Source organism: Dama dama, chromosome 4 (genome assembly GCF_033118175.1).
Source record: "Dama dama isolate Ldn47 chromosome 4, ASM3311817v1, whole genome shotgun sequence".
Classification (NCBI taxonomy): domain Eukaryota; kingdom Metazoa; phylum Chordata; class Mammalia; order Artiodactyla; family Cervidae; genus Dama; species Dama dama.
The window spans coordinates 9,777,801-9,800,517 of record NC_083684.1 but is presented as its reverse complement, the minus strand read 5'-3'; the positions used below and the strand labels follow the sequence as shown (position 1 = coordinate 9,800,517).

Here is a 22,717-nt window from a genome sequence, read left to right as displayed (position 1 = left end):
TTAAAAAAAAAAAATGTAAACCTGAAAAAAATAAAAAAATAAAAAATAAAGAGTAGTGTGAAAAAGCTGGCTTAAAGCTCAACATTCAAAACACGAAAATCATGGCATTTGGTCCCATCACTTCATGGCAAATAGATGGGGAAACAATGAAAACAGTGACAGACTTAATTTTCTTGGGCTCTAAAATCACTGCAGATGTGACTGTGGCCATGAAATTAAAAGACGCTTGCTTCTTGGAAGGAAAGCTATGATCAACCTAGACAGCTTATTAAAATGCTGAGACGTTACTTTGCTGACAAAGGTCCATCTAGTCAAAGCTATCTTGTATGCATGTGAGAGTTGGACCATAAAGAAAGCTGAATGTTGAAGAATTGATGCTTTTGAACTGTGGTGTTGAAGAAGACACTTAAGAGTCCTTTGGACTGCAAGAAGATCAAAGTAGTCAATCCTAAAGGAAATCAGTCCTAAATATTCATTGGAAGGACTGACGCTGAAGCTCCAATACTTTGGCCACATGATGCAAAGAATTGATTCTTTAGAAAAGATCCTGATACTGGGGAAGATTGAAGGCAGGAGGAGAAGGGGACGACAGAGGATGAGATGGCTGAATGGCATTACCAAGCCGATGGACATGAGTTTGAGCAAGCCCCGAAAGTTGCTGATGGACACGGAGGCCTGGCGTGCTGCAGACCATGGGATCGCAAAGAGTGGGACATGACTGAGCATCTGAACTGAACTGAACCAGGGGAATCCCCAGCGATCCAGTGGTTAGGACTCCCCACTCTCACTGACAAGAGGCCTGGGTTCTATCCCTGGTCAGGGAATCCACAAGCCACACAGAGTGGCCAAAAAACAAAACAAAATAAACTCTCTACCAGGTTCTAGAGAACAAGGAGTCACAATCAGGAAAGAGGAATCAGTGTAGTACAAACTGCACTTGGATATCATTTCAGCTCTACCTATTCCTCCCCAGTCTATAACCAGTATTAAAAAGCCCACCAGGCACACTTCCTTTGCTGAGAAAACCCAAGGGTCTGCATATCTGAAAATGACCCCACTGATGCGACTGTGATCCTGAAGATGGTTTACAAGCCAGCTGGCCAATATCCTTGCAGACAACAGGGCCCTTGGAGAGCAAATGGCTACAACTACCTCATTACCTCCAGGATGTGGTCGCTACACTTACTAGTTTTCTGCCTTGATTTCAGATTCTAATGGATTTCGCCACTTGGTTGGATGCTAGAACTGAGGCTCTGGCTGCCTCCCAGCACTGCCTCCCTGCCTACCCCCACATACATTTGAATGGGGTGATCTAAACCATCTGATCACCATGCAGGATACTGGGAGTGTTCATTCCAAATTCATTTCAACTCTACTTGCCCCCATCCCATCAACCCTTCTTCATATGAAATCTCCAGGACTATTACATTTTAATGATTACATCTTGGTTAAACTAGACTATTACATTTTGATTAAACTAGCAGTTCTATTCAGGTTCATCGCTCTGTGCCACTGCTGAGACCGTCAGCTTGGAATGGCTTCTATACAAAGAGCCATTAGCTGACCTCCTTGGGCTTGAGTGTCCTCCTTGTCTTCCCGGCCCTCTGTGAAGACTCTTGCACAGTAATTAACACATTGAAATTCTGTGTTCACACGTTTATTGTCCCCATCTAAACGCTCAGCCCCACAACATCATGGAAAAGGCTCCACCTTTCTGGCTGTGACAGGAAAACAAAAGGAAAGGATTGGGTGCAGAGATGCTGACGAAGGAAGAACTAGCAATTTGTGACTGCTCAAACATATCGGTGAAGGCAGCAGAGAAATCAGAGTGTCTTGTAGGGTTTCTGACGATGGGTTATCAGAAAAGGTAACAAATCTCATCTAAAGAGGAGGGGACAGAAGATCAGACATGATTTCTGGCTTCTAGGTTAGAGTCTGACGTATCAGGTCTTGGGTAGTGTGAATAATATTTTAAAAGAAATATTTAAAGCAGAAATTTTTGTATGTTGCAAATGCCAAACAAAATAAGAAATGGCAAGTCATTTGGAGTCTTTGGGTAAAGCGATCTGAAAACAGCATGCTGGAAGATTATATATAACCATTAGCAGAGTGAAGTATTATGTATCATCTGCCTATCTATCTACCTATTTCTCGTAAATTTCCTGGCTTCTTTTTGTTTAGTAAATGTTGAAAATTTTAAGGGATAAAAACCAATTATTTCATAGCCTGAGAATATGGATTTCAATTAACATGGAGGAAGCTGAAGTGATAGACTGAAATCAAGAATTCCCTGTTTCCATTGTAAAATAACTCAAAATACATGCATCTGAAGGAACAGGTCCTGTTTTATTTTTTTAAGTGCAGCATAATAAAATATATTACTGTGATTGAGTAAAAATAAATATACATAATCATCTTTTATTATAATTCATTCAATACCTGAAGTTCTTTGAAAGTAGAGCATTAATAAGGATAGGGCACATTCCTATCTAATAGAATTTTGAATATATGTTTGCTGGTTTTAAGCAAAGTTTAAATTAAATAACAGTGTATTACAAATGCTAAAATGTAAATCATTAATCTAAATAGCTGTTAAATACCAGTTGCTGATTCTGTTGTACTCGAAATTCTGATGTTCGAACACTAGAATTAAAAAAAAAAGTTTTCTTCTATTTTTCATAAATCCTCTGAGTTCACTTATAAATTAGAAAAGGTTATTTCTTTACAATTTTGTTGAGTAAAAACCTTCTGGGTTTTCTTCATAGCTAGATATGTCCAGGGGCATATTTTTAAAAATGTAACAATTGTCACTGGAGAACAACTATAAGCCTCCAGTGCTTCCTACCACAGACTTAAATCTCACAAGACTGCGTGTCCCTGCAACACACACGGGAAAATCAAAACTCTCCAGAGGGATAATTACCTCAGCTCTTCTCACTGCTTATGGTATCAAAGATGGTCAATAATTTAATAGTGTCCACCTACGGTTTCCAAAGTATAGCAAAGAAATGCATTTTAAATGATGAGGCATTTTCAAAAATGGTACAGTTAATACCATTTCTATCTTCTCTCTCTCTTACATTTTGAGAGCAGAGTTTATACATTGTTATATACCTGTTTTCTAGCACATAGTTTGACACCAACAGCACTTGGTAAATGTTTGTTCAATTAAATTAAAAAGCACTTTGTAAAATTTTAATCAACTTTTGCTTTTCTATTTTGCCTAGGTCCTCTTTTTACATGTCAAGTGATAGATACTTCAACCCAGACACTATCTGTCCCAAAATCTTAAATAACCCAACTAGAGGGATTCAACATTTTAGTATTGAATCTCAACTTTCTAAGCCATCTGGGTGGGGTGGGGGTAGAAATCTGAGTGGAAGATAGGAAAACATCATAGTTAGCAGCGATGGGGAAGAATAGTACAAGAAACCTTCAATTCAGGATATATTCCTGTTACTGCCAAAAATAAGAGATGTCATTAAAATGTAACAACATGCGATGCCAGAAAGTACTCTGTACGAGCCTTATTTCAGAAAGGTTTTACTTAATATATCCCCATGGCACAGATCTTTATAAAATATCACATTGTACATAACACACACTAGCTCAAAAAATTTAAATATGATCCTTTGTAAACAGGGTGCAGAAGAGAATGAAAAAAAAAACAAACATAAATGAATCAAGATTCCTTATTTGCAAAGAAAGCAGCTACAAACAAAAAGTATATTACCCTTTTTGGAATATAAACACAGTTATAATAAGCAAAAACAACAATCACCAACTGGAATTGACCACTCCTTGCTGTCATGTGTTGATATATTTATATCCACTCAGTCTCCGTCTTCTGTCAGTCTCACATGTTCACATGGGACAAGTCTGTCTCCACTGTCACTGTCTCAGCGTTTTATAGCTCTTATTCTCACAGGAACTAATTCACCCGCTAACTATCTGATTCTGTGTTCCCAGGATAGACTCCATTCCCCTTCCCTCATCATTCCTCTCTTCATATTGCCAAGAGTTTAACTTTACAAAGTGCAGATCGAATCAATGTCACCCACAAGTGTACATATAACACTTCTAATAATGTGCTCCCCTAGAGAATACTGAGGTCTCTGCTTTATGTAAAAGACTCGTCACTTGGGATGCTTCATGACTATGTCATTAGTTTTATCTGCTGTCGGTCCTCACTTTCAGCCAGTCCTTCTGGACTGCTTGAGGTGCATCCCAATGCTCCATGCTTTGTGAGGCTCTTTCTAACTGAAATGTGCTTCCCCCGCTTCCCCCTTCAGGCTCTTCTATTTGTTCAAGAAATAGCCTTCTCTGATGCTCTGCCTATAGCCAGCCCAAATGCCTTGTATTCCTCTCTCTCATCATGCCTATCACACACTACTGTGCTTTTCTACAGAACTAGCAAGTGGCAATGTTGAGCGTCAGCCCATCATGGGCTGGTTAAGAGTCAGCCAAAACAGCAAGTGAGCACACTGCTTGCAACAGAACCATCCATCCTGTGAGCGCCCTGAACAGTACTGTACATTTTCTTGTAAGATAATCAAAACCTAAGGCATAAAATGTGGTTTCAAAAGCTTTATAAATCCAGGAGTCAAAATTTCCATTCTCAATTGTCAGCAAGAAGTTACTGATTCTGACCATTATAACATTTCAAAACCACTGATGCTGAAGACATGTGTAATGATAGGTAGCACACTGTAGAGGCACACTAAATATTCATTGAGTAAATAGGTGAATAAGGTGAGCAGAGTAAGGCAAAACCCCAAGAAGCCTCAACAATTATAAGAGTAAGGAATGCTTTAATAGACTGAATGAACAATCACCCAACCCAGTGAAAAGCAATTGTTTGTATGCAACCAAGCACATCCAGGCAATGCAAATGTTATTTCACTAAGAATTTTTATAATATTCTTGGCTAGTATTTCTTTCTTAGGTATAATTCTCTAAATCATCAGTGCCAACCGAAAAACAGCCAGAGTCCCAAAGAGTGCAATTATGGAGTTCATTTAACATGGAACATGTTCACCCAGTGTAATTTACAGAGATAAATTTCCAAACTCACTGTCAGTAAAAAATATAATAACTCATCTTTTATCAACTCCAGTAATATTACTGGTCATATATTGATTTTTAACAGAAATTAGAGGAAACACACTAAGTTACCAAATAAATCATAATGGCATTACATCAGAAATCTAGATTGAAGTGAAATATGTATCGTAGCCTACCTTTCATCTGAATTACTTTAAGGTATGTCTTTCTGTCTTCCACAAAAGGTTTTGGGTCCCTGAGTGGCAGTCACTTATGATTTTGCCTCACTTGCCTGACTAGAACAAAAACTCAGGTGTAATTTTAGAGGCTGAGGAGATGAATGGATAATTTCTTTACCTATTCTATTTGCCCTCCAAACTACAGTAACTCCAGGGTAACAGGATATTTGTTTTAGTGGGCATCACACAGGAAGCTCCCCTGAAATGGCAACTGGCAGACAGATAGGGATTTAGTCTGTTTACATCTTTTAGAAGAATGTAAGACATAAGAAATTGTTGCTGAACATAAAGAATAAAAACTGATCACAACTTTCAGTTCCAACCACTCTGCTAAAAAAGCTACATTCAGTTCCAGGCATCATAAAGGTCGTATCTTTTAATTTAAAAAACAACAACACAGCACATTCAAGAAGATGCAATAGATTTCATTTCTTGGATTAGCCCATTTGCTTGTGGTATTTCACCTGGTATTTGCCTGGCAGATGAAATGTGTGATTGAATACATTTATTTTCAACAATATCCAAACAGTTCCAAGCATATAGCCATAACACTATGAAGATACATTTTGTGAAAGGTTGCCTTAAGCGCAGAGTCACATAAGTCCACCCAAAAAGTGGATTGTACAGATTAAGAAGAAACTCATTTTAGAACCAATTAATTAATGCCCTAGAAAATCATTTTCCCTTAATATTTTTTACTTGTGCGGTTGGGAAGATGGAGAACTGGAAAGCATTCAAGACGGTTATATCTAGAACGAGAGAGCTCATCAATATTGATATTGTTTACATCAAAGATAATATTAAAATGATGATCTCATTGCTTTGTTCAATAGAGTAAAAATTTTAAGGTGTAGTGTAGTGCTTGAGCAAAGAAGGACCTTTTAAAGAGAGCTGGGCTAGATAAATAGGGGTCAACACTCAAAGAAAGAGTGAGACACAAAGTGTCCTAAATGTCTCCGATATTCTTCTTTTTCAGAAAGAGACTGGGATCAATGAACACCATTCAAACACATATCAGCTTTTTCACAGAATCATATCCACTCTGGGAAACAGAGTTCTCATTCAAAATCATAAATCTGAAGCTCTTCTTGTTCACTGGTCTTGATTTTTAAATATAGGTTTGCTTTTGCTGATTAAGGAGGGAATGAACGTATGGAGGAGTCCTAATGTTTCTTGAGATGTTGAAATTTTCTCAAAAAGATGGAAGAAGTTACAGATTTTTTTTAAAAGGAAGACAAAACTCAAAGATGCCAGAGGAAAATCAAAATCAGTAGCAAGTGAGGCGTGAGATGGCAGTTAAGAAGTTTTTCCCATAAACAGAGACTTGTGCCTTCTGGAGGAGATAGCGGGCTCATGGCAACATCTGAAGACCTGCACTCGCAGCAGCCCATCAGAGGCCAGGGGCACCGAGCTCCCGAGAGGGACACACGGAGGGGTGACTGGTGATGCTGCAGAAGGCTGTAGAGACGACACGGCTGTGTGTGTAACTGACAAGACCAATTGATGAGCGAGCAGGTTTCCTGGAGGGTGACAGATGTGCTTCTGCGATCTGTCAAGTGTGGCATCTCTACCCACCACCTCTGATTCATGTCTGAACAAACGATACTGCTGGAAGAGACACAGAACCATCTTTAAGTGTTATAAATTCCCGAGCAGGGAAGAGAAGGGTGTAAGACATCTACTGCTTTAAATTTCGCCTTCCAAAATACATTTAGAGTTTTGCTAAAGTAGGACAAACACATTGAGAAAACTTCATGACATTGACCTATGTAAATGGATTAAGGTACTTAGAGAACCACAAGCATCTTAAAGATAGCCATATACCACTAGAAGTGGACACTGATAGAGTAAGAAAATTTAAAAATCAATGAACAACCAATTGGTTCTTAATGTTTAAATAACAGCACACCCACTTGATAAGTTATGACGAACCATTTAAAAAGACAAAGAATATTCCGCCACAAGAGAAAATGCACTGGAGAGGATAGGAAAACATGCAAAGGAGAAGACACTGGTGTGAACAGATGCTCTGTTAAGATTGACTGCAACAATGTATGGCAAACATCTGCCCCAGTTTTGGAAACGAGGAGTGCATCCTACAAACTTTAAATTAGACAAATTTTAAATTGAATTTAAAGAAGTTATTAGGATGATGATTGTTCATTTGTTTTACTTGTGTTTTGTTTGTCTGTTTTTTGGCTCGACATAGAAGACATCCCAGGGAAAAAAAGAAAGAATCCATGTGCTCTGGATTTTACACATTAGAAGCAGAAAAGTGCCTGAGGAAACGCACTGCAAAATCAACTTTGAGGAAGGGGACATGAGAAACACAGGGAGCAAATCACAACACAACTGGAGCTCAGTAACATAAAGGAGAAAAGAATTTGGAGGGGGATAAAATAATATTTCTGATAACTGCTGTGTGAGGGTAGGTGATAAATGGAGAGGTGATTTTAATAAAGGGCAGTAAATTACCATCTTATCTATGTCTAAGATCTGCTGGAAGGAGTATTTAGAATGGAATCATGCACTGGGGAAGGGAACGACTTGCTTCAAAGATCCAAGACTGTTGCGATATTATGGGAAGGCTTTTTTTTTTAATCACTATGATGTAATCCTGTACTGGTTATCAGCAAGTCTCAGGCAGAGGCAGTGAAAAAGCACGAGGCTTGGATGGAAGGAAGGAGACAGTGGTCAGGAGAGGCAGCTTCTGTGACAACCAGCCGTGGGAGCCAGGGGCTGAGTGCACTGCGTGTGGTACCAGCAATGCCACTGAGGAGGGCTCAACTGGAAGACAACTTAAAAAAAAAAAACTACAGGATGACTCCACTCACTTTACGGGTTTCAACAGGTCAGAGCAATATATCTCTCAGATACCAAAAGAAGATACACTTTCTGCAGGCAGTTGAAATAAAAGTGAAAGTGAAGTCGCTCAGTCGCGTCTGACTCTTTGCCACCCCATGGACTGTAGCCCACCAGGCTCCTCTATCCACAGGCTTTTCCATGCAAGAGTACTGGTGTGGGTTGCCATTTAAACACTTATTATGGACTGAATTATGTCCCTCCCCTAAAAATGCATACCCTGAAGCCTGAACCCCCCATGTGACTGTATTTGGAGGCAGGGCCTTTCAGGAGGTACTTCAGGTTAAATGAGATCATGAGGGTGGGATCCTAACGGGATAGGACTGGTGGTCTTACAAGAAGAGGAGACACACACCAGAGCTCTCTCGCTCTCTCTCTCTGACCGATCACAGAAGGAAGGCCATATGAGGACATAGTGAAAAGGTGGCCACCTACAAGCCCAGAATCGAGCTGTCAGGAGGCACCAACCCAGCTGGCACCTTGATCTTTCATTTCCAGCCGCGAGAGCTTGGAGAATATAAATTTCTGTTGTTTGAGCCCGTGTCTTGTTATGACAACCCTAGCAAACTAATACAGCACTCTGAGGGAGCATACCTCCGAACATGGGGAAGGAGCCGAGTTTTGCCAGCAGAGTGTGAGGCTGGAAAACATTACTAAAGCTGTGGAAAGATCTCTTGGACAAGACACCAAATGACTACAGGACAAAGAACAAGAACTGGAACGGGTGATGGAAGAGCTGTGGCACGTCAACCTCCAGCAGTTTACCCAGCAGACAAGGACCAAAGGCACAGTTTTGCTCACGGAGCCCACCGAAGCGGAGGCCCCACGTGCAGACAGAAACAGAGGCACCGTTCCAGTCTGGGTCTCGGAAGTGGCCTGGTTCCTCTCAGCAGCTCCCCAGTAGTCTGTGTGTATTCTGCAGAATCCTATCTTGTCTGGTTTTAACCCTGAAGGCATACACATATAATATTACCTATCTTCAGGGGAGAGGCCCAGGAAAGGTACCAAGGACTCTGAAAATTCCTTCGTTGATTTGGTGCCAGTGATGAACAATGAGGATCTAATTCACAGGCCACTGTATCTTTTTCCTGTCCTAGGTTGTATACTACTTGGAGCCATACCCACTTCACTGATTCTGAAGGACAAAGAAACTGTGTTTTCACACATCCACAGTGCTGACATTTTTGTCCAGCAGTAGTATTGCAATATCTTCATTTTTATTTGTAGCATTTTGAGAGCATTAGGAAAGTATTATACTGTGTGCATATGTAAATAAAACTGTGACTGAAGAGAAAACAAAATCTCAGATCACCTCAATCGGGTAGCACTGCCATCCTGCAGAAAGGGTCTGGTTTTCCTTTCTGATTTGCACTGTTCAAGCCCCTTAGAACTTGTTCCTGGAACCACTGACTCAAAGAAGGAATTTAAACAGAATGGATAGGTCCTTGGGTATCAGAGAGCAAGGGTAGGGGGTTGTTGATGTAATTCAGAGGAGAAAATTCACACTTATATTTTCACTGGGTAATGTTCTATACTTTATTCCAACCAGTAAGGAAGAGCTTGTTGATAAAATGCAAGTGACAGAATCCTTGGAAGACACCAGCACATTACCTTATGGCTTATCACACCAGGGAGGGGACCCTGAGAACAGACAAGTGTGAGTTCTAATACTCTAGAGAGGTGATTTCAAAGGCTCATGGAGAAGATGAGTGTATTCCATTTCAAAGAGCAATGGATCTGGCATCAAAGAGCAATGGATCTGGCTGGGTTCAAGCCCCAGCTCTATCCTTTCTTACTCAGTGACTTTGGAAATACCTCCTAAATTTCAATTTCTTAGTTTGTCTAATAGTGATAATATTTGCCTCCCAGGCCTGTGAGGTACACTCTACCATCGTGGAGTCCACAGGGCCCAATGCAAAAGGAATATTTGTCAATATTAATGATAATCTATGTCAACATGTGTGGAAAGCTATGAATTACAAATGAAAGTCCCAAATGTATACCACGAGGGGGAAGAAACATGCGAGTAATCTTTAAAAAGTGACAATGTTTTACAAGAAAATTTTTTTTAATATGTGGAATTAAAAGAGGAAAACACAAGTTCAGAACCCATTCATGCTTGTCAAAACAAAGGCAATGAAAGACGCTTTGTATATATTTATAGGCAAAAGAAAAGCAAAGAAACTACAGGTATGTCTTTATTAATAAAAGTTAATGATGAAAAGAGAAAATTGATTTTATTTTTCTTCTACCTTCCATAAAGGAGAAAAATCTTTGAATGAGAAAACACAAAATAAAGGAATTGAAGTGTAGGATAAATAAAGGAGTTGAACATTTCTTCCCGAAATGTGGCAAGAACTTTGCAATAAGACTTCCCAAATTGAAGGTGATGACCTGGGAGTTGCTACAGAGATGAAGGGGCAACATGATGGCCTGGAAAGGGGAAGACGTTGATACAATTTTATATTTATGATGTATTTTTTGTTCGCCTGTCCACTGAACATTCTCAATCAAAATTGATCGACAGAATGGCCTATCAGATAACATTTGCCAAAGGAAGCAGAGAGAGAGAGAGATGTATTTTCTTTAAAAAAAATCAGATTTGATACTCTATGATCAGGAATAGGTGAATAAACAGTCACGTTTCTTCTGAATTTCTGTAGGAGGATGGAAAGAGGTGAGGTGATTTGATCATGGAAGACTCCACAGAGGAAGGAGGTGAGGCTAGGTTTCAGTGGACGTTTTCCAGGAGGATTTAGAGAAGTGATTGAAGGCAACCAGGCAAAGGGAACAGCAGCTGGAAAGACCAGGTCACAGAGGCTAGAGCAGTGGTCCCCAGCCTTTCTGTCACCAGGGACCAGTTTCACGGGAGACAATTTTTCCAGACTGGGGTTGGGGTATGTGGTTTCGGGATGATTCAAGCACATTGACTGTGCGCTTTATTCCTATTATGACATCAGCTCCACCTCAGAGCATCAGGCATAGATCCCAGAGGCTGGAGACCCCTAGGCTGGAGGACCCTTGGGCCAGGGGGGCAGGACTGGGAGGGAGAGAAAGCAGTTAAGACAGACAAAAGGGGAAAGATGAGCAGATTCAGAGGAGGAAGGTATTTGTTTGCTACCCTAATAAGCTGGAACAACTGAAAACACCCAACAATGAAATACAGCTATGAGACAAGACTTGGTTTCTTTTCTGATAAGAGCCTTAAAACACTGACTGAAAACATCAATTCATTTTTATGGCAGACATACCTAAAAATAGGATATATGCGTGAGTATTTAAAAATACTGCATGAGTCACAGGAAGTAGTGAGGGAGGAAGGGGACAGCCGCCTTGCCAGTCCTGTCGGCCAGATCAGCCCTGGCAATTGTAACGACAGCAGATGCCACAGCCGGAGCCCCTCACGCCCAGCACAGTGAGCAAGGAGGCTCGATTCTGCTAACTTAGAACAAGCAGGCTCTGCTGGCATCTTCTCTAGAGACGGTCTCAGTGATTAATGATACTGCATACACTCTTTTCATGCTGAACTATTTAATGTTGTAATTTATATATACACACACATACATGTATATATAAAGCAAGGGAGAGAGAGACAGAAAGAGAAGGCAAGGTTTCTAAGACATGAACAAGATCATTTACAAGGCCACACCAGCGGATGACTCAGTTTTATGCATCAAGCATAGCAAATTATTGCGATCATAACTTTACTCTTAGTACCCGAAATTCTACGTCATATTTTTGGTAGCTTCCTTTTTCCATTTCTCTAGCGGACATTTGACTATGAACTATTTTATTTTATCATATTCCACTTTGTGATTTGATCCTATAGGTTGCTATGAAGTTAAGAAAACATGTTAGCTATAGTGTTTGCTCTTTGCTTTCCTATATCTTAGGGCTTTCTCCAAACTTTCTCTCTTTTTGTGTGTTTTAGGAAGGATTACACAGCGGCACTCGTGGTAAAGAACCCGCCTGCCAATGAAGGAAACGAAAGATGTGGGTTTGACCCCTGGACCAGGAAAAGTCCCCAGAGGAGGACATGGCAACCCACTCTAGTATTCTAGCTTGGAGATTCGCATGGACAGAGGAGCGCGGCAGGCTACTGTCCAAAGGGTTGCAAAGAGTTGGACACGACTGAAGCGACTTAGCACACATACATCTTATGATACTTAAGTAGTTGTATTATGACATTTTAGAGGCGCATGATGTTTTCTTAAGAGGATTACAATACAGGCTCCATGTTTTAAGTACAACAGTTCAAACATCATACACACAATAAACAAAAGAGCCTAATTGAGCAGCTTTATAACCTTGCACAAAATTCCCTCACCACCACTTTAGATAGAATTGCTTTTATTTTAGCAATGCTCTTTTAATTAAGTCCTAAACATCTAAAACATGGCAAATGTAAATATGTATTATAAATCCTTAACTATGAGGATCACTAAGCATTCATGCAGCTTTCTGCCTTGGAGATAAGATTCTTTTTGTTTAAAGTCAGCCAAAATTGAAAGATAAAAGTGAATGATGTGAAAAACGCAAAGTTTGTTTAGAACGCCCTATCCGTTTACCACATTGTCATTAAGAGTTAAATTATGTTTCAATTTATCTAGTCATTTTTAAGTCAAAATCTCTCCTGCCATTTTCTGCCTTCGTTGCCATATTCATAAAGACTGGCACCCTGAGACTGACTGGAAGTTAAGTACTGGAGACCTTAAGGTCTTCACGGCATTTCCTAGAAAATAAAGCACTTTGGGGTCAAAGAAGGGCAACACTGTCCCTCTGCCTGGGATGAGTTTAAATCGGACACAAGAAGACCTCCTGCTATTTTTTCAACCCCACATACTGTTTTTAAACTATATGGGAGACTATTCTGTGTGGGAGCAATAAAATAAAAATCTTATTATATATCCCAACAATAGTTAATTGAAAATGTGCCACCTAGGGGAAGGTTTTCCATTTCTCTGTCAACATGGCCTGTTTCCCAATCCCCACCCACAATACCTTCCAACATCGGTGCGCACGCACGTGCACACACACACACACACAGAGAGAGAGAGTTTCATCTCAGCAATCAATTTCTCTCACAGACCGTTTTGCATTTAGTTTCTTCCTTCTGTTTATCTACTGATGAACGTATCTTAAGAGACAAATATATCACTATCTTTCAAAACCAAACACTAGTCTTCAAGACCTAAATACACAATCGGGGTTTCTCTGGCGGCTCGGTGGTAAAGAACCCACTTGCCGATGCAGGGGGACACATGCGTGATCCCTGGCCCGGGAAGAGCCCACACGCCGTGCAACGAGCCGGCGCGCCTGCGCTCTGGAGCCCACGCCTCCGCGCGCGCCGCCCGCTGAGGGCCTGCGCCCCGCAGCCAGGGAGCGGCCGCAACTCGAGAAAAACGCCAGCGGGCCACGAGGCCCCACCACACCCGGAAAGAGGAAGTAAGTAAATAAAATCAGTAAAACAGATTAAAAATACACATTCAGTCTTTTAGAACAAAGCTATTAGTCCAGAGATAAGTTGAACTTTCCCAAGTTTTCTCAAAACTCTCCCCTTGGGTTCTGAGACACAAAGGTAACTGGTTCACATTAACAGGAAGATGTGGGGCTCTTAGCCGTGGGCCGCAGGGCCAATCGTCTGCTCCAACCAACCATTTACTAATTTCAAGGCCTGCAACCAATTCCTAGGAGAGTTTATCCATGCCCTTCAACGGACATTCCAAAAATACCTCTCTATAGGTTATAACTTCAGAGTTAAGTCTGAAGTAAATGAAATTACAGGTTGTAGTTTGTCTTAAAACTATACAGTAAATGTAATTTAGGGAAGCAGTTGAATTTATATATTCACATGCTGCTTCTAAACTAATATCAACCTGTGGCCTCATTATGTAAGTACCATAATTGCCAGTGAGGGGGAAAAAAATTGGTTACAGAAACAAATATGTCTTTTACAATTCAGAAGCGTATAACATCTTAATCTAGAGCACTGCCAAGTAATAAGAGGTACTTAATAAAAAAAATGTAATTAGAGCTGTAGGCCAACTGATACATATTACACCCTTTTTTCCCTTTGTGATTTAAAAATCTTAGAGGTAAATTTCTTCACTGCTCTATTAAATACTTATGGCATAAAAAATTTTATAGTTACTAATTTTAAACTACTTAAAATGTCAAATGTTTTCAGGCTTCACTCACTTTTCCAATTATTACACTGGAATGACTCATTAACTGTAACATAAACAGGCTCATTTTTACCTCCTGTTATGCTATTTCTCTGATTTTATGACCAGAATACACTTTTCCGTGAACCATGACAAAAATGCACTGGGAGAAAAAAAAAATGAAGCACATACTCTTCCTCTTCCAAATGCCAACTTAACTCCGAAGAACTGAGTTATGACAATTTGTAATGAATTTTTCTTGTGAATTCTTTACTATTAAATAATAACTGTAGTTTCTGGTGCCATGTATGTGAATGCCCAAAACAACATTCTAGCAAAAGCTTAATCCTTTGAAAGTCAACTGGCAAGCAAAAATATCTCCACTTGTGCAGTAGTATATCTGATAATGGTGTTTACCAACACAGAGTCACAGAGATCCCAGGGTGATCAACACCGTGGAAGGTGTAAATTCTCAGATAGTAAACAGCAAATGATAGTTCTAGAAGTCAAATAAATAAACACATGGATTCATAATACATGCCTAATTGAAGCACACAACCAGACAACAACAGCCTTAGAACTCACTGAAGAAATCTAAATGTTGAAATCTCAGACATCAGTTTCCCTCCAAAAGTAACTAAAAAGATAATCCAATGTCAATGACATCTTGGTTATTTAGAAATGCATTTATTGTAACTTAGCCTTACGGGTAAACTACCTATTATTTCTCAAGAAATTTTGAACTTTAAAAAAAAAAAAAAGAAAAAACTCAAAGACTTCAAATTATGATTTTAATATTGTGGGTGATTTATTCATTTAAGTAGATTCAGTTAATTGAGGCTTTTTGATGAGTTTAAGGACTTTTCATCCTTCTAAAGCTCCATAATCTTTTGCTTGCATTTATTTGGGGGCATTTATTTCTCTTTCTGAGAGTCTTCTTTTTAAAGGGGCCAAAATCAAACTGACCTTAGCATTTGATGCTACAATTCAAGACATGCTTTTATTTATTTTTCCCCAGTTATTTTTATTAGTTGAAGGCTAATTACTTTACAATATTGTAGTGGTTTTTGCCATACATTGACATGAATCAGCCATGGATTTACATGTGTTCCCCTTCCCGATCCCCCCTCCCACCTCCCTCTCCATCCCATCCCTCTGGGTCTTCCCAGTGCACCAGCCCTGAGCACTTGTCTCATGCATCCAACCTGGGCTGGTCTGTTTCACCCTTGATAGTATACTTGTTTCAATGCTATTCTCTCTGAACATCCTACCCTCGCCTTCTCCCACAGAGTCGAAAAGTCTGTTCTGTACATCTGTGTCTCTTTCTCTGTTTTGCATATAGGGTTATCGTTACCATCTTTTTAAATTCCATATATATGCATTAGTATACTGTATTGGTCTTTATCTTTCTGGCTTACTTCACTCTGTATAATGGGCTCCAGTTTCTATGGAGAACAGTGTGAAGATTCCTTTAAAAACTGGAAATAGAACTACCATATGACCCAGCAATCCCACTCCTGGGCGTACACACCGAGGAAACCAGATCTGAAAGAGACACGTGCACCCCAATGTTCATCGCAGCACTGTTTATAATAGCCAGGACATGGAAGCAACCTAGATGCCCATCAGCAGATGAATGGATAAGGAAGCTATGGTACATATCCACTATGGAATATTACTCAGCCATTAAAAAGTATTCATTTGAATCAGTTCAAGACATGCTTTTAAAGATCTGTTTGTTAAAGAGTATTTCTGAAAGTTCCCAACTGAAATACCCATTAAAATAATGATCCAAATATCCTATGAGGATTCACCCCTCCATCACCAAGAACACAGCTCAGTTCACCTCATGATTATGGTTAATCCATGAAATCTTCCCTATTTTAAGCACATATTCTATGACAGGTTCATCCTTCCTTATCATACTAGTTAACTTGAAAAACTGCAACAATTCTAGAAACATATGAAATGCTACTGAGGCCAAGATTTCTGAATTAATAAAAATGAAAAAATAATTAAGCTAAAAGCAAGAATGAAAACACCAGGCCATTGAAAAAAATCTAAATCTGTATTCTTTAATATTAATATTTCACCAGAAACATTCACCTACCAACCTGAATACACATATCTGAGATTTAAGTAACAATATTGGATAAATTATTATTTTTCGTACTGTTTTCAGGAGCAAGGTCATTATGGAAACTTAAAAGTCACAATGGAGGAAAGGAAAAGACTTTTTTAAAGGACAGAGAAGGACTTATTAAGTAACCTAACTAATCAGTCATATGATTCATAAGTTGACAACATTAAGGCCCTAATATGACTTATCCAAGGTAAAAGGGATTTGGATTCTAAATATAGTATCAGATTGTGAAAAAGAGGTGTTTGCAAAGCAAGACTCTATTGCAAAAAAAGTTCAGAATCATGTAATATGACTGTCATTATCCTTTTTTATCTATTTACCATGAAGAGTCACGAATCCACCCATCACTCTTGTCAATGTCCAGAGTAAGTCTCATTAAGGAAGTTCTATGAGACTGTCCTAGGCTGACATGATCTGGAAATTGGTCTTTTGATAAGACAGAAATCTTCACTAGCATTGGACCATTATAAACAGTTTTATGAAAAATAAATTAACATATAGCCATTTATTTTGGGAAAAATGCTACAATGAAATTTCAAGGAAAATAATTTTTAAAATACAATACTCTCTATTATTTTTTAATTCAAACTTCTAAAAGACACCATAGTAAACAGTATGAGGTAAATAAAATGAGGCCACTCATCAGTATTTGAAAAGAAAAATTAAATACAATTCCAAATAGATAAGGCATTCATATAAAAATTAATTATCTTGGCATGAGTAGGTGAAAGGCACCTGCTTAATTATTATAAATTCTCAGTGGGCAGTGCTTAAATGAAACTCTACTTTTCAATTTATTATAGAAAGTTTGCCAATTTCACAATTTTTAGGAAGCTACTGTAAAAGTCATAAGGACAAGAACACTCTTCCCCTAAGATGATTTACTTCATACAATCAGTGATTTCAAATGCAAGTTCCTGATAATTATGGAGTGGAATATTTTATACTCATGAAAGTATAAAATAACAATAGAATTTTCATTCAAAATATCTAAGATGCAATTACTTATACACTTTATTGAGCGTCTTATACTAATGGGATTACTTGAGATTGAAAGTGACTCTTTAGCAGCCAAAACTGCTGAAACTTTGCAAATAGTTATAAATAATTCATACCCATGGAAATAACAAGATTTCTGAAGAATAAAGTATTTAAAAAGACATATGTCAAGAAGATGCTAATGAAGGCCTTTTCTGTTATGTGTGTGCTGAGTTGCTCAGTCATGCCAAGGCTGCGATCTCCTGGACTGTAGCCCATCAGGCTCCTCTGTCCATGGGATTCTCCAGGCAGGAATACTGGAGTGGGTTGCCATGCCCTCCTCCAGGGGATCTTCCCAACCCAGGGATAGAACGCAGGTCTCCTGCATTGCAGGCAGATTCTTCACTGACTGAGCCACCAGGGAAGCCCTTTTCTGTTATAGCTCCTGGCAATTGTATCATTACATTCCACACTTTAATTCTTCAGGAATGTATTTGTATGCTAAGTAATTAAGACTACATTTTAATTTTATCATGGCAGTATGTAATTGACCCACTATCCAGGTCACATCACTATATTGTATTCTGTATTCTTTAAATCAAAGGTCGAAGGTCAGTGAACTTTTTCTATAAAGAGCTAGAGAACAGACAACATTATGCAGGTTTTTATATGACAAGAGGGAAATCAATTTTAAAATAATTTTATTGATAAAATTTTAAATATAATGATAATTAAGTATAAATTTTTGCCATACAGGTCTACTAATGAGAACAACTAAAATTTGAATTTAATATGATTCTCTTATGCCACAAATAATCCTTCAGTTAATTTTTTTTCAAATATTTAAAAATGTAAAAACCCACTCTTAATTCACAACATATGACACAAAACAGGCAGTGGGCAAGACTTGACTGTATTTGACCAACCTCTGAACTAAGTATTACATTATCTTACAAGTGATACTACACAGTCCTATTGTTTTCAAGGTAAATTAATTCAATCTTGATACAGAGATTGGCTTCCATAAAGAATCGTTTATATATGATATAGATTCTGAAATTAATTTTAGAAGACATGAAAAAGCTTTGTAAATACTTAGGGTAAGCACTAGGTATCATATGGAAGTCATGTGTTTGATCACCTATTGGCTATGAGCTGTATTATCTCCACAGCTGGAGGCTGCTCTACTCAGAAACGATTTGGGATGCATGCAGTCAGGGAAGGGACATACACCAAATTGATGAAAGCAAATAGAGTACTGCTGTTAGAAAAGTGAGTCAAAGTTCAGGCTCACCTTTATATCCTGAGGCCAGCTATATATGTATTGCCTCATATAATTCTATTTTATCAGTACTTTACTGTTGTTGTAGTCTGGTTATTTTTTGCTATGGAAAAGAATTTGGGTGGAGGAAAAGAAGGAAGCTTCTAGAAAAAAGTACAAGGCTGAATTTGAGCAATTTGAGAATCTGACCAGTAGCAATTAGGTGATGTCCCAGAGCCCCCAGGAGTGATCATCTACTTGCGTCATTATCTTCATCTATTGTTAATTTTAACATACTCTTTAGTGCTTCTTTCAGGGTAGATATCAGATACAGCCTTTATTCCAAATAGTGAAAAGAATGAACACAGCAAGAACTTAACCTCTAATTATGTCATTCATAAGCTGCTTGGTAAGCATTAAAATTCTCAGTGTATCTGAAGCCAGAGAGCTTCCATCACCTGATGTGCAGGAGTGAAAAGCAAAACTCTTAACTTGCCTCACGACTAACACCTGTTCTTCTACCGCATCGCCCCCTCCCTCAACAATGTCTTAATGCTCAGAGGAAAACAGGGCTCATGAGAGCAATTTAAAAACAGATGACGCCCTTCTCAATGCACATGTCTTAGTAGCAAGTGAGGAAACCAATAACAGCCTGTGTAACTTATCAAAGCGCAAGCCCTTCTAGAAGAGCCTGTCTCTAAACTTTCATGGAAGGAGCCCTTCAATACAATAACAAACACCTTGACCAGATCAAGGAGGAAAGACCTGGGGCTGGTTCAACACTTCTGAAACATCAAGCACGGTGCCAGTAGGCAAAGAAGGTGGTCGGTTCAACATATTTCATCTTCAGTTAGAAGAGGAGTAGCAAGCCATCAAAGATGTGGAAGCACATGGGTCCATCTTTATATAAACATATGTTCACACACTCACAAATTCATACACATGAACATGAATATCTGTGTGAGTGTTTGCACAGAATCCTTCTAATGTAAAGTCACCCTGTTGATTAATTACATCAACTAACATTCAAACTAAAGTTGCCTCATCCCTGAGCTGTCCCTGGTATAGACAGTCCTGTCCTGCGCAAACATTCACACTGGCAACCTTAGGCAGTCTTGCACCGACGCAATGGACAGCAGACTTGCTTACTGGGGAATCAGCTGTTCAATGTCTTTGTATTCACCTAAGAGACTGACCTTTAATTTTCTTTACTTCCATTCAGTTCTCTCTGAATTTAATATTGGTGTTCAAGATTGATTCATGTTTTAACATAAAAGTCTTGTCCAAAAGAATTATTGGAGTTATAATACTTTAAAAATACTCATGCTGGCATGCTGGTTGATGGTCACCTGTCCATACACTGAATTTCAGCCTTTCTGGTAAACACATAGACTTGTTCCTCCAAAAAAGATACAACATATGAAGCACCATGACTTGGTAATATATAGACCTTGCTTCCTTCACACACCAAAATACCAAATGAAATTGGGAAAGGAATTTTTCTTTTATATCTACTGCAACAAATCGTATTATCAATGTGATAGTAACAAGAAATTGCTAACTGCACCTTTAATTATCTGAAGTCATTTTAACTGTATTTATGATACTTCAAGAACAGCCAACTCTCAAAATATATTGGTAACCAAGAATTCCAACTTTGATATTTAAATGTCCCTAAGAATTTAAAAACCTATAGGTTCTTTTAGTTTATCGAATGTGTAAAAGAGCATTAAACGACTTCCTGAAAAATAAGCCCAACCAGAGGTAAGCACCCACAAACATTCTGCTCTCCTCAGGTCTTCTCAGCAGCTCATCTTTCCTTTGAAGAAGATACATCACAAAGAAAGCTACTGGATGTCGACCTGCCTTTTATTGGACTTCAAGAAAGCAAACAAATGTAAACAAGTAGCCCAGTCAGTTACATTAATTGATTATAAACTCAAACAGGCAGTGTATTGGAAAGACAAGACTGCTTCTAGGCCAGACTTCAGCTCTGCTTTTCTTAAGGGAAGAACACTTCAAATGATGTGCTTTCCATTGTAAGAGTGACCTCTAGTGCTTCCTTTTTTTACTGAACTTCAGTAGTTGGACGATGTATTACTTATGCCTTTTCTACAAAACTTTGTGTGTGTGCAAGTGGGTCTGTGTTATTATTGTCTGTTGCAAATGCTACTTTTACAGCATCCCCAGATTTCGACTAGGTGAAAACATGCACATTTTATTGACTCATGGCATTCTTACACCCACAAATAAAAAAAAGGCTGAAACAGTGCAGCGTCTGAGTGAAGTTCTCTTCCTTCAGAGTGATAGATACACCACACCATTAAATGAGTTAATAGTGAATGGAAGCATGAAATCACAGGGGCCATTCCGTGTAAATGAGCATTTGACTTGTGCCAGTAAGGTCATTTCTAATGTTCTTCCCACATCAGAGCGCTTCAGTGCACTCAGGGGATGTGCCCAAGCAAATGTCTGGTTACTGGCTTATTTGTGTCCCCAAACCTAAAGCTGGTTGAACAATAGCGACACAAACTCTTGAACAGGCCTTACCAGCAGATAAGCTTTTCCTCTGAAGCACAAGAAAGAAAAAGTCGTATTTGCTGAGCTTGTTGATTATTCATCAAGAAGGGGGCAATTCTCCCATTTAGAGATTTTAGGCCAAATATAACTTTTAAAACTTTTCTTCTCTTTAATAAAAACTGGTTGGAGAGATCTCTGCCAAATTATTTTGGATGATACCTACATTAGAAATAAGGTCTTAAATAAATCCTCCCTTATATCATTAACTCAGAATATTCAATCACAAATTTATGAAGCTAAAAATTCAAGGATAGTACTTCTGAAAAATCACCTGAATGTATTTTCTTTAAGCAAAATGCAGGGCTCAGGTGCTCTCTTCAGCAATGCTGAAGTCTCATTCTTGTACACCGAGGACACAACCCCAAGTATTAAGGCTCACCTCTACCAATTCTGCCCCTGAATTCTGCAGTACATTTCAGTTATTATCCTGGCATCATTTTAAAGACGCAGCCGGCTATTGGTCTGCCAAATCGCAAACTTCAGAAATCTAAGCTAATGCAGCATCATGTAAAGTCTGCCAGTTGTTTTCCTGCTACATATAATTCCAGTAAAATTCAGTAAATCTAAAAAAGGGCAGAAATGAATAAAGAAACATTCACAGGCTATTCCCTGGTTCAGATGCTAATTTAATGCTTTACTAGAACTTGAGCTTTCTCAATGAATACACAAATACCAGAGGATAAGATTCTGTTCACAGACCAAAAAAAAAAAAAAAAACCGAGAAATGATACTTGGCATATTCTGACCGGACCCAGAGGAATGACATGTGTAAACCCAGTCATATTCGCAAGATTTTTAAAATGATGCTTCCTTTATAGCAGCACGCTTTGCAGCAGTCCGAGTTGCAAATGATAATTATAAAAAAAAAGAACAGAATTAAAGTTTTGCAGAGAGGCCCCCTGCAAGTTTTAAATCATGTATGTATACTTACAGGAATTCCCAGCTAAAACCCTGTTCCAATTTGGAGTAGACAGCAGAAGTAGCGTCTTGAGGACAGCTCCGGTGACAGACCCCATGTTCACATTGACTGGGCTCCCCCAGAAGATCTTGAGCGGCTCTCCGCCCGCTCCAGTGCTGTTCTCAGTCCCTCGCCCAGCTCCGTCTGGGTCTTCAGCACCTCCGGGTCGCTCAGCCTCCCTCCTCCTCTCTCTCTCTGAACAGCACCCCTCTCTCTCACTCACTCTCACACACACACACACGCACACACACACACACGCACATACCACGGCCCTGACAGCTCACTGCAAAGCGCCCAGCATCTTTTCTAACAAGCATCCACACTGCCGAGGCCACGCCCACCCCTCGCAGCCGTGGTCCCAGAAATTGGCAGCCGCGTCCCTCCTCCGAATTCGCAGCGGCGCCCGGAGCTCCGCTGCGCGCTGCGCCGCCGATGAAAGCTGGACCTGGAGGCGCGGCCTGCTGCTCCCGGGCCTCCTCGGGGCTCCCT

The 22,717-nt window shown here is 39.3% G+C and overlaps 1 protein-coding gene across 7 annotated transcripts in view; it reads right to left on the bottom strand.

Annotated features, from left to right (window-relative positions):
* CNTNAP4 (contactin associated protein family member 4) overlaps window positions 1–22,343 on the bottom strand; it is a 265,683-nt gene extending 243,340 nt beyond the window's left edge. For all 7 annotated transcript variants that reach the window (XM_061133985.1, XM_061134018.1, XM_061134042.1 and 4 more), the window contains exon 1: window positions 22,202–22,343. In XM_061133985.1, coding sequence (XP_060989968.1) covers window positions 22,202–22,286 — 85 coding nt within the window. In that variant the 5' untranslated portion in view covers window positions 22,287–22,343. The remainder of the gene's footprint in view (window positions 1–22,201) is intronic.
* Window positions 22,344–22,717: the final 374 nt, after the last annotated feature.